We start from the raw sequence: 12,477 nt of genomic DNA, 5'->3' as shown, positions 1-12,477 counted from the left end.
ATCCATTATTCATATTGTTCTTTGCTCGTCCTTCCATCCTTCTAATCTGCCACCGCGCGTGTCCTTCATGAGTCTGCTTTTCAAACCATGCACCATTCATCCATATGAAGCGGTCAGTGCGTGGCTGTGTGGTCCTGTATGATTGGTCTTTCGGGTGCTTGTGACTGACCTTCCATTTCAAAGTTTACAGACACTTTAGACTTGCACTGTTGTCCCCCCACCCCCCATAAATAGGTTCTGTATACAATGCGGTAGGCGTAAAGAGTTTATCTTGGGGTTCCGCTCTCCCCACTGTGCAGGTTTGAATTAATATTAATTGGGAAGACGGGACAACCTTCGAAAAATGGAAGGGAAGGGTTGCTTCCTGTCCTAATATTCAACAGTCTTCCTTTTAACAACTTGTATCAAATGTTGTTGTGCTCCAGCTGTGCACGATTTGCACAAGGCTGCTTGCAACTGGTAAATGAGTTTAGTTCTCCTTGCACTTGGTAATCTGTGGATTTAAGCAATGCTTACTGGCCTGGTAGTTACTTTACTTCCGCTATGTTATTAAATCACTGAATTTACTTCTGGTGTGGCCTCTTTTCACTAAAGCACAAGACAGAGTTCAAAGAATCTCACCTTTCCCCTACACTACTTGGATAAGAATGAAGTCTTGATGACTTTTGAAAAGGGAGACCTGCTTGATGTTCCAACTACTTGCTTTGAAAGGCCTCTGTGCTCTAAATCGATGCTTGGGATCTGTATCTGCAGCTCAGCCTGTGGGCTCCATACTCGCCCTGGGAAATTAACTTTCACTTCTGAAGTTGTTACAACACGTGATGGAGTGGCAAAGGGCCTGACATTCAGTTGTCCGGTGAAATATTTGGCTTCTACAAGCTGAGGCAAGCATTCTGCAGCAGACGTGACCCGCTTCGGGTATTGCCTGGAATACTGGTGCAGGGTCATGCGTAAATCCACCCATTTCTGTACATGATGGGGCCATGGCAGGCGTGTAAACCTTGAAATACACCACAACATAATGGGCAGGTAGGATAAATATTTATATATATCACAACAAAACCCTTTCACGGTTACAGTGATGCATGCATTATGCAAACAAGAAGAGAACTGTGGGTATTCCCAAATTTAGGTAGAGAGCAGCTCCAGTAAGGAGCACCCTGCAAACACCTGTGACTCTAGATTTGCTCACCTCAAATGTCTATTTCTAGCAAAGTTTTTAAGCAGAGAATTAACACTGTGCCATCCATGCCGAGCTATATGTGTGTGTTCAATTAAAATGAAAAAAAAATAAGGTTAAATGACGTTAGTTAGGCTCACATTTTAAGCGTACAAACAAAACCATAGACGTTTGCCTGTTGTAGTTGGTTATCTCAAGTAACTATAACTCGTGCCCTTTGATAACAATAACTCGTGCCCCCGCCATGCTGTATGTTTTTTTTTTTTTTTTTTTTTTTTTTTTTTTGTCAAATTGTGCTGCAAATATTGCATTGATTTTTTTTTTTTATCAGTGATGTTATCAAAAATGTCCGTGCCATAATTTGTGGGGCAATTAGAAGTGCCTGGCGAGAGCGCAAGATATAGTTACCTTAGGGCATGAATTACAGTTACTAGAGAACTATAACTGCTGAATTTCTATGGTTTGGTATGTTGAAAATGTGAGCCTAACTAGAACGTCACTGTAACCTTTGCATTTTTTTCCAGTGAATTTCTGGGGTTTTTCTAACGTAATTTTCATTACTATACGTTAATCCAACCACTGCCAGGCACTGCCTTTGGTCATGCGTTGCGGTGATTGGCAGCAGGGTCACCTAAATCCAAACCCACGCTACTCACTTGTCTTTGTCCGTGCACGGCAAGAGTTGGCCTCAGTCTGTCTGAGCGTGAGAAGGGTGTATCTGGGGTTGAGAGAGTGGTTGCATCAGTGTCTGTGTGAGTGAGTGGGTACGTAAGTTTCAGTGTGCCTGAGGGGAAGTGCAAAAGTGTGGCTCTGAGTGGTGTGTTAAATTAAAATAGGGACGTGACCACAGGCAAACCTGGACTAGAACCTTCACCTTTCAGTGTGTGGGTCTGTGCCCTTAACCTTTTACCCTACAGGTGACCAGATGCCTTCTTACTGGGGGGGGGGGGGGGGGGGGGGGGGGTGTGTGTGTGTGTGTGTGTGTATATATATATATATATAAAAATAAAATTTCCACTTTCTTCAAGTGAGGGCTGTTTTGGCAGCTCTGTTTGTTTTTTGCATAATGGGAGCGGTCAGCTCCCGCCAAGCTAAGGCAAACGGCTATGTCACAGAGATGGGCATGCCGGGACATAGCAGGAGCCGGCCCTGGGGGGTGGCGATCCCCAGGGCCATTGGTGGCTTCTTGAGGCGGGGGGCACCTAACCCCCCCCATCCAACAAGAATAGCCCCCCCGAGGTGTTAGTCTCCAGAACTGCGGGGGGTCTGAAATGGATCCCCCTTTACTCTTTTATTATAGCCCCGAGGAGGTGGTGGTCCCAAGGGCAGTGTGGTGTGCTGTTAAGCCCCTGCATTAAATTTCATGAAAGGCCTGTGGCGGCGGGGGGCCGGGCAGCCACCCTGCATTAAAATAACAATGCTCATTGGTATGTGGCCGGGGGCTTATTGAAAAACAAGTGCAGGAGCCCGTGCATGGGGGTGCGTGTGTATTGTGGTTTTTTTTTTCTTATTATTTTTACTTACACCAGATCCGCTGCAAATTGCAGCAAAAATGTAAACTAAAAAAAATATTTTTAGCTCTGGGGGACGTCCCTATCCTGGCCTCTCTTGTGTGGTGTGCTATCCCCACCAGGACTCAGGAGAAGCAGAGTCCCAACATGGCAGCTAACACTTCCTTGATGAAGTGTTGGCAGCCAATCGGATGTCAGACAATCAGATGTCAGCACAAGATTGGGAGGGTTTGTGGAGCTTTCTCGTCCACAAATATACAAATTAAGCCACTAGTTTATATAATCTTGTTTTAGCCAAAAACCGAATCGATGGAGTAAAAGAGAATGAAAGATGTTTAGAACAAGCATGCAGTGTCACAAAGGGTATGGTCTCCAAAAAGTAAAGGAATGCATTACAGAGATGTTAAGCAAAAAAGTGTTTTTTAGAAGAAGGCCGTTGCAACTTTGTGGATTATGAGGAGGGCGTTGAGAGACGTTTTGAAAATAGAACTATTGAGTTTTTACCCAATTCTGTTGCGAAGTGGTGGAGTTACCACAATCCGGATGCTTGGGTGGGGGGTGGGGGGGTGAGACAAATCCTATATAGACTAAAGTCAGGTTAGTTGGTAGTCTGGCCTACCCAGAACAGGTGATAGGGGATTGTAGCGATAGTGCATCTTGAAAATAAGATCTCTGTGGTGTGTGCAGTGTCTACACAAATTAACTAGAGTACGGTAGGTTTGAACATCGTGGGGGTCTGTTACTGTGCCAGGTGGGCATCCTAATACTAGTAGGTGCCAGTAGCCGTTACTTACTATCCAAAGGTCAGATGTGTGATGGAAGCTGCTACTGAAAGAGGTCTGTCCAAGAAAGTGCCCTGTGGAGGAGGGTGAAGAATGCAAGAGGCAAGTAGCAGGTATTGTAAACATCATGCGGTAAAAAGACTTTGTTTGAAAAGTAGTTCAGCTCTGAAGAAGCTTTAGTATGTGATGTTGAAACCTCATTCATTAAGAGTGATAACTGAATTGCTATTTACCTATAGTTTTGACATTATGTTGACTTTTGCTGTGTTTAGTTGGATGGAGGGGAGGCGTGTGGTGTCCTGCAGAAGTATGATTGACACATAGTCTTTGAGTGAGGCTGCAATCCATGGACTTGAGAGTAGGGAGGTCTATGGTACTCGTGCTACACTTCTGAGTGACCCTATGAGCCACATGATCATGTTGCAGGAAATGCAAGACTGATTTAAACCTGTTATCAAGCCACTCTCCTTGTGTCATCCTTTCACCCGTGTGTGCTCCTGAGATCCATGTCGGACCGGCTTTAAAGGCTATACCCCCATTACATGCCAAGACCTTGTTGGCAGAAGGCAAGGACAAATTAAATATGGGCAGTCCTGTGACTCGTTGGGTTCTGCGGAGGGTTTTGTATGCCATGTTTTTTTTTCTTCCCACTTATTCATGAGGCCAAGTCTTTGTCTCTTCTAATCAATTTGCCTGTTTTCCACAGATCCGAGCTGACCTTCAATCTAACGGCATTGACGTGTATCCCCAGAAGGAGTTTGATGAAGATGCTGAGGACCGGCTCCTGAATGAGAAGATTAGAGTAAGTGCCAGGGATTTCCAGATCTGCATCTGATTAAAATCATGAGGCCAGCCTTGAAGGGTCATTAAAGCAGAAGCTTAGGTCTGCTTTCATGTTCTGTTCAGTGTATGTGTGAAGCTTGTCTTGCAATCTTCTTTTAATCGCCAACCACCTCACAAAGCAGTTTCTAGCAGTTGAAGTTTTCAGAATTTCATGGTGTGTATTCAAGGGCTAGAAAAGTCCTTGGAGTTTATTGAAGGCTTATAGAGCACTGCACCATGTAGACTGCCGATCCATCTGATGCTGGTCAAAGAAAAAGGAACTATTGTGCAGGCATGGTGATCTTTCTAGGCTAGGAGCACGGCTGGCAGCTGATGAGCATGAAGGCTGCATTCAGCCAGTCCATTTGTAAGGTTGGGAAGAGGCCTGATCCTTTTCACAGGGAGCCTCAGAAGATGAGCTGGAACATTTGACTGCGTGAGGTGTGAGGGAAAGGGGTGTGTGGTACAGTTTACATGAGCAACCTAGAGATGTACACTCCGATGACGCTCATTTACTAGGAACGTTAATGTTCATCGCAAATGAACACATCTGCTGGAATCCGGTGTGCTCTGTAGCTCAGGCCAAATCCGACACGTGCAGATTTACTTGGTGCCAAACATTTGTTTACTTTTCAGTGCCATGAAAAAGTGATTGTGCCAAAAAGCCGTTTTGTTGAATCTCAGAATGCTCAGTTTTGCAGAAGAATCTGTAGAGGTGGCATGCTTACCGACTAGCTCATAGCATGTAGGGCCATATGCACTAACACTTTTTCCCATAGACACAGAATGGGTAAAAAACTTTGATACATCTGGCACATAGTGAGGTCCGGGTTGGAGGAAACTGTCTGTGTCCGCGAATACCGATCTCCATGCCTGGTCAATGCTCCGTCTCTGCGCATCATTCTAAAGTACAATAAAAAACTTGACTGAAGTCAAATGCTGCACTAGGTAGATCTTGGACTGCCTTGGTGGTATTCACAACCCGGGAATCTTCATTTAAACTCCAATTTTTAAATTCAGTTTCACAACAGATGCCAGGATACCATAGTGCCCAGACGGTGCCTGCTGCGCACTGATAAATCTTCACTGTTTATTAGATGCTGAGCGAGCAAGCCGTGGTGCCTACGAGGAGATCTAGTATCAGACTGGAAAAGACCCGGTAGCCCAGTGCCAACTGGGCATCAAGCATATCCCCAAAGAAACGTTCACTCGTTTTAACTGGTTGTTTACGGGTGGGAAAATATTGGTAATATAATTAAATGAATCGAAGAGCGAGCAGGGGCTTGTGCAGCCTGACTTGATCAGGGAAAACGCTATTTTATTAGTCTTGAGACTTCTGTGGCAACTTTCCAAATCAAAGCAGAATGGCGAAAAACAATATAAAAATATACAACAAAAAAAAGAGCACAGTGATCAGTGCAAGGGGCTACGTTACAAAGCCGGATGATGACGATTCAGGTAAATATAACAAACTACATGCGCGACTTTACAGCGGCCAATGCGAGGGGCGGTTGGGAGGTAGAGTTATCAAGTGATATACAATACAAACACTCTTAATATTTAAGTTTACTATCAACAGTTGCATATGTGTACATATAGGGACATCTATCGAAACATAGTATATAATCTGCTGGGTGAGGGGACGTCTTTTCTGCTTTGAAATATGAATGAATGATTCCTTTGGGAACTGTGTCCCCTTTACTGTGTTCTGGCATAGGAATTTGGAATGTGATAGTGCAAGTGAATATCCAGCTCTGACTAATGCTCATTCACCATTTGCCCATTCTCTTTTAACCAACATTGTTATTACAAAAATGAGCTCCGTGTTGAACCGTTCTATTAAGCAGCCTTTCCTCTCTCTGAATGTTGTGTACTTACCTGAGAGTTTGCGACGTTGCTGTGTATACATTTTTGATGGCTTGGTTTGTTCTGCAGGAAATGATCCCCTTTGCTGTGGTAGGCAGTGACCAGGAGTACCAAGTGAACGGCAGAAGAATCCTGGGCAGGAAGACAAAGTGGGGCACCATTGAAGGCAAGAGCATCTCTCTTCTACTCCTCCCACGTCCCCTGCCTTTTCCAAATGGTCTTTGTTCAGGATGTCAACGGTGCTAGGTTTTGGAGGATAGGAGGGAGTGGAGTGGAGTCGGGGGGACCAAATGAAAGTGCTTAGTGTGGAAGCTTGTGAACCCGAATCGCTTGGTACCCAGTGGTTGTAACTATGGAAACTGAACAGAAGTGTGGTGGCACCAGCAAGCTGAGCCACGATGAAGGAAGGTAACCTAATTTGCCAATTCAAACAGGCCCCAGACAGTAGAAGAGTGATAGAAATACAGGGCTGCAAGTAGCTATTTTTAGTTTAATACACATACTGTGATCTTTCCTTTGAGGTACTCTCTGCATTGTGCGTAATCCCATGAGTCAGTCCAGGCACCCCCCCCTCTCCTTCCCTCGAATGTGCCATCCTTTTTGCTCTCTTCTGACGGCATTCCCTAACCCAGACAAGATACCTCGCGTAACTGGGACATGTCTGTGGATAGATCATCTTTACTGACCCCAAATGACCTTAGATTGGCACCTTGCTTGAGTGCCATTGAATTGGTACAGGCAGATTCTAGTTACTGCGCTTCAAAATTGCAAAAAGGTGCTAAACACTATATAAAACTTTTGTTTAAATTTAAAAGCAGTTCGGAGTCCCTCTAAAATGCGTCTTCCTGGCACTCGGATGCCCCTGGAATGCTCAGTTGGTTGTTCTTTCTTCCCTTGTGCAGCGTGATATGGTGAAACTGGGTATTTGAGTGACAACTTTAAAGCATTTTTCAAAGAAATTATGTGCATAATTATATACTTTCGCTTGGCACCAAATGCCCAGTTTCAAAATGTTTTTTAACTCAGTCATAAACTAACTGTGGAGCTTCCTCTTTAATTTGGTGGACCCGTTCCTCAGTAACCTTTTTTCTTCTATGTTGATCCTTATCCAGCTGCTCACTAGGGAGCAAATCGCATACCCATTTGTGTTCTTAAGTCCCCCTCCTCTCCCCAGTAGCGGAGCTCTGCCTGCAGGCAGTGGAGCAGGGAACCCCTGCTTTGCCCGGGGTGTTATATCCGGTGCGTCTCAGGCGGTGCTAGGCTTCTCAGACCCAAGCCAGATGAAGCATTCACTCAAGTCTTTTGGGATATGTTTTTTAACCCGACCCACTAAAGTCTTCCAAAACCTTTCCTGCCACGTGTTCAGTTGGTTGGGGACATTCTGGACATCACTGTTGACAATGTTGTCTCAAGGAAGGACTTTGAGTAAAGGAAGCATGATCTTACTATACTAAGTTTGCTTGTTGGCGTGAGGATGATGGCCCCTGCGTGCATTGGACAAGATCACCCACCCCGTATATAGTCCGAATAGGGTGATGGGATGGGATTGGATGGGATTGGATGGGATTGGAATGGGATGGAATGGGAGGGATGGGAGGGATGGGAGGGATGGGAGGGATGGGAGGGATGGATGGATGGATGGATGGAGAAACGAAAACAAGGGTTCTTTAAAAAGCAAGCCCACGAGCGAGTGATAGTGATGGGCGTGCGGTGGGCGTGCGGTGGGCTTGGTTAAAAGCCCAGATACATACCATCACGTCGGAAAAGCAGCGCCTGCCGCTGCTATCCTCGACCTAGTGAGCAGAACTAACCAAATAAGGTAGGTTTGGGAAAGAGTTGCTAAGTGTTATGTTAGCTACTTAAATAGCACATAGGTCACTGATGGCCATTTGAAAGTGCAGTATTGAGGAAGAGACGAGTATGGGTCATTGGTACACCGTTACTGCCTTTGCCGTTTCTACTGCCTGCGTATTTGACATTTACGCTGCTCCGTTTGTTTGCAGCTGCCTGCTGCGCCCGCTTCCTGCTTTTCTCTGTGACCTATTCTACCTGACCGCATTTCCTGTCATAGATATATCGCGCTTGTTCGTTAGACTGCACAGAGCTGGTCACTAATCTGTGTCACAGGCTTGCAGCAATGTAAATAATAATGCCCTTATTACCACGCTTCTGCTGCCCTCTTGTGGTCAGTTTTTTTGTAAATTATTAAAACAACGGAGTTTTAAGTATTTAATGCAAGGCAAAGCCATATTTAATCCTTTGCTGCTCTCTAGTGGTAAGTGGCTTTTTTTTTTTTTTTTAACATCTTTTGCACTAGCTCTCGCTGGGGTCGTCCACTACTGAAGGTAACTAACTCACAGTGAACGGTTATTACAAAGCGTGAATAAGTCAGGGACATAATGCAAGCCTTTGCGGCGCAGGGCATACTGACGACCCTCCAGGAGACCACCATTTGGCCCAAGGCCAATCACTATATGAGGTACTGGAGACTCGGGGCCCTCTCTTTACATTCCACATGGAGACCCCATCATATTGCGTTACGCTATGTGACTGAAATAACCCCTTTTAACGTATAGTTTACTCCATTAGATGGATGTAGTGTTATGGGAGGGAGGAACCAAAGACTATTCAAGTATATTCTAAAATCTTCATGTTCTCCAGAGCGGAATAGCAGGCGCGCAAAAAGGAAGTGGAGAATGTAATAAGTTTTGCACAGGAGAAGTGGAGGAAATTAATGATGTGTGGCTGATGCTATCTGGTACAGGGTATCTTGCACCAGAGTGTGATGACCGCACCAGCAAAAGGCATTTCTTATGAGTAGGCTTCACCAGTCAGGAATAATGTCGGATTTTTATTTCCCTCTAACGAGATAGAAGGCTTTAGAAATATATGTTGTGGCTTACGATGGTGATGCAAAGCGAGGCCATCCAGTTGGAAGGTTAAATACTCCTACACTATAATATGCAAAGCAAGGTTAGTGGGCTCTGAAAATGACATCCGCCTCCTTAAGCCTCTTGCTACGGAGTGTGTTCTGCATTCTGATCAAAATAAGACGTTGCCCAAATTCACAATCTGGGAAATGGTTGGGAAGCCTGTAAGCCTAGTCGACCCCTATTAAAGCTGTATAATTACACAATCCGTGGCTGGTTGGCTTCAGCAGGGTAGACCTTTCGAGGAGCCACAAATCCACTCAAAGGAGCTATATCTAAATGGCACATTTGCACTCACTGCTCATAGGCAAGCCGGGTACTTTCAGTGCTGAACTGAATTATGCGCTTGGTGATGGAGAGGATAGTAGGCAGCTCGTGGAGAGGGTTCTGATCAGTGACCACAGCAGTGATTCATTACCTTCGTGATCTTTTGCATAACCACAGTATTGTCTTGAATGTCTCATCAGTCAGCATATGTGTTTGGTGTACGAAGACCCTCTTGGTAATGTCAAGAAGTAAGTGTTCAAGCGTAACATATGGGCGTTTTCATAGGAATTATGGCAATTGAATTGGTGACCCATGAAAATGACAAAAGGTAATTGGTGGAATCTTTCCAAAAGCCTTTGCCACTGCCAGTCACTTAGGACCATGTTGTGATCCATGATTTGGACTGCAGGGGCAAGTCCAGAATCGGTCACGCATCGGTCTTGCCCAACGTGTGACTGACTCTGATCCTTTTTAAACTATTCTGAGGCACCAGTCTGTCTGCAGAACTGTATTTTTTGCTGTGAGTTCATCGCCAGCATGAAGTACTAAAACTGTATTTCTCCACTTCTCTCTGGAGGTGAAGTTAAAGTGTTTAATATGTTTTCTTCCTTCTCTCTTTAGTTGAAAATACTGGCCACTGCGAGTTTGCGTACCTGCGAGATCTTCTCATCAGGTAGGTGTGCTGAGAAGTACTTTGGAGGAAAGGGCTGAAGGGTTTGCCATGGGTGGCGCAATTCTGGAGGGCATAGTGCTTTCTGCAATGTATGGAGGTAGTTCAAAAGAATCTAGGGGAGAAGTACTGACCACTCCTCTGTGCAGGTAGTTTATTTCATGTTGTGGCAAGAGTAGCTCCTTTACAGTATATAGCTCATTGCAGGCTCGATTGGAATGGAGGCCAACTAGTGACTCAGTTGAGGAATTCCAATCGCAGATGCCTGGTTTCCAATCCTGCTTTCTGCATTTGAGTCTGAGCAAAATCTGTTGCAGATTTCACCTGTCATGTATTAACAATATTGTATTTGTATTGCCTCAATTATGTTTCCATCACCGACTTGTTTCTGTATTCCCACCTCAACTGGACCCCAAATTATGTATAAGGTTCTGAATACAGTACCTCATAGTTCAGATGGATTTGCTCCAATAAACACAAATCTTGTAAACTGTCCATATGTCCTTGAAGGTAGATCAACTCTATATCCATCAAAGATTCAATTAAAATGAAACTTGTTGCACCACTCTTTCAACACAATACTTGCAGATGCCTTTTGCAGACTTTAGCTCCTTAACATGATTTTTTAAAAACTTATTACCTACGTGTGTTACCATATAACAGAGCTTTTGTTATTTGGGATTTTCTTTATTTAAACATATCAAAAGCATGATTTATTTTTTATTTTTTTATTATTTTAAATTCAAGCTCCTCCAGTTTGGTCCTAGAAACCTATATGTGAATTACCGTTTATGGATCATGGTACATGCTAATGTACCGGATATTGAATTCTTAAAAATGGCTGATTGTGTGTGTGTGTGGTGTTTCCTCACTCCAGCCAACCCCCCAAAAATACATTACCTGGCCTGTTCATTCCCAGTCCTGGAGTAAGTTAATGATTTGTGGTGATGTCCCCAGGATTTTCTGTCGCTGCCATTCCACCAGCAAAAAATGGCCCAAAATTTCCAAACAGAAATGAGTGGAAAACCTGTAACATATAAATGGATTCTGGTGTGCTCATAGATGCTAGTGGTGACTCGATTCTCAGGCGTCAGTTAAGGTGTAAGTTGCATTGCTAGGGTGTTCTCAGTGTCTGATAATAACTGATACTTGTGGCATTGCTAATTCTGGATGTTAGAGTATATGAAATGCAACACTACACCCACACACTCTCCTCCCTTGAAATAAATTGCCAATTACTCCTCCATTTATGGACACAGCTTGATCTCTCGGAAAAAACATGTGAAAAAACTGGTCCGGGATATTTACCTATGCTTTTTGACTACTGCTACCCATTCCATGCAGAGTGTGGAAAGTGCATTGGGTGCAATTGATAGAAATTCTTATTTTATCCATGCGAGCAAGACACAAAAGGTATTGACATCTACATTAAATGTCGGTTCAACCACATTGTAGGCTACTGCTTCTCCCAGTCTTCAATCCAATGGGAAAAGGAATAGTTTATTGAAACACTTGCTCCCAACTTGATGATTTGACTCCTCAATTTGCTGAATTAACTTTATTTATATATTTTTATGTAGTATATAAACATTTTAAAAGATGCTAGAAGTCTACTAGTTGAGCGTGTTCTGTCGCATAATGGAAACACTGTGTAAGGTATTATACTTTCGCAAATAATGGATTGACCGCTGCATCAGTTCAACAGTCTTTCTACTCTTCAAATATCCGTTCTAACAAAAACGTCCACAAAGGTTCATTTAGCAGCAGTCGTGCATCAAAAAAAGTCTATTTTCAAAATGTAAGTTTCGAAGGCATATTTTTTTTCCTAAGGGTTGAAAGGATGGTCATACACATGCTCTGCAAGCGCCATCTTAAATGTATTTATTTTTAAGGCACTAACCTCACTATGCAGGGTAAGTGATTTACAGACTTGAGGCCTCGGTATGAGGCTGGTGGTCCTAGGACCACCAGCCTTGCGGTGGCGGTTGGACTGATGCAGCTGTGGCAGTCCAACCTCCTCATTATCAGATAGATGGGCGGACCCACCTACAGACCGCCGTCCCTGCCTGGATCAAAGATCCGGACAGAGTGACAGCAGCCTTGGTTGTAGGCAGCCACGGCTGTACTGAACTCAGTGCCACTGTGCTGATTACAACCTTGTTGTCTCCCAGCCTATTCATAGCGGTTTCACCACTGTGAAAAGGCTTGTGGGGGGGCCTGCACTGCCCATGCCCACAGCATGAGAAGTGCAGGGGTCCACCCAGCACCCTAGAAATGGGCACTGTCTGCTCTGCGTGGCAGACAGTGCCCATTTCAAGGGTATAGGTGCACCCTACGCGCAGCAGCATTACCACGGTCTCTATTATACGCCAGGAACAATGCTGCTACACTTTACCACTGGGCTGATGGGCAGGAACCTTGGTTCTTGCCAGTCAGCCTAGTGGGAAAG

At 44.4% G+C, this 12,477-nt stretch overlaps 1 protein-coding gene across 7 annotated transcripts in view; it reads left to right on the top strand.

Moving 5' to 3' along the window:
- The window catches only part of SEPTIN9 (septin 9), a 629,083-nt gene that overhangs the window by 611,231 nt on the left and 5,375 nt on the right, over positions 1-12,477 (top strand). For all 7 annotated transcript variants that reach the window (XM_069200262.1, XM_069200264.1, XM_069200263.1 and 4 more), the window contains 3 exons: positions 4,180-4,275; positions 6,231-6,327; positions 9,980-10,031. In XM_069200262.1, the coding sequence (XP_069056363.1) occupies positions 4,180-4,275; positions 6,231-6,327; positions 9,980-10,031 (245 nt within the window). The remainder of the gene's footprint in view (positions 1-4,179; positions 4,276-6,230; positions 6,328-9,979; positions 10,032-12,477) is intronic.

The sequence above is a fragment of the Pleurodeles waltl genome, chromosome 7 (genome assembly GCF_031143425.1).
Source record: "Pleurodeles waltl isolate 20211129_DDA chromosome 7, aPleWal1.hap1.20221129, whole genome shotgun sequence".
Classification (NCBI taxonomy): Eukaryota; Metazoa; Chordata; class Amphibia; order Caudata; family Salamandridae; genus Pleurodeles; species Pleurodeles waltl.
Note: the sequence above shows the minus strand (reverse complement) of the source record. Positions and strands in the feature narration are given on the sequence as shown.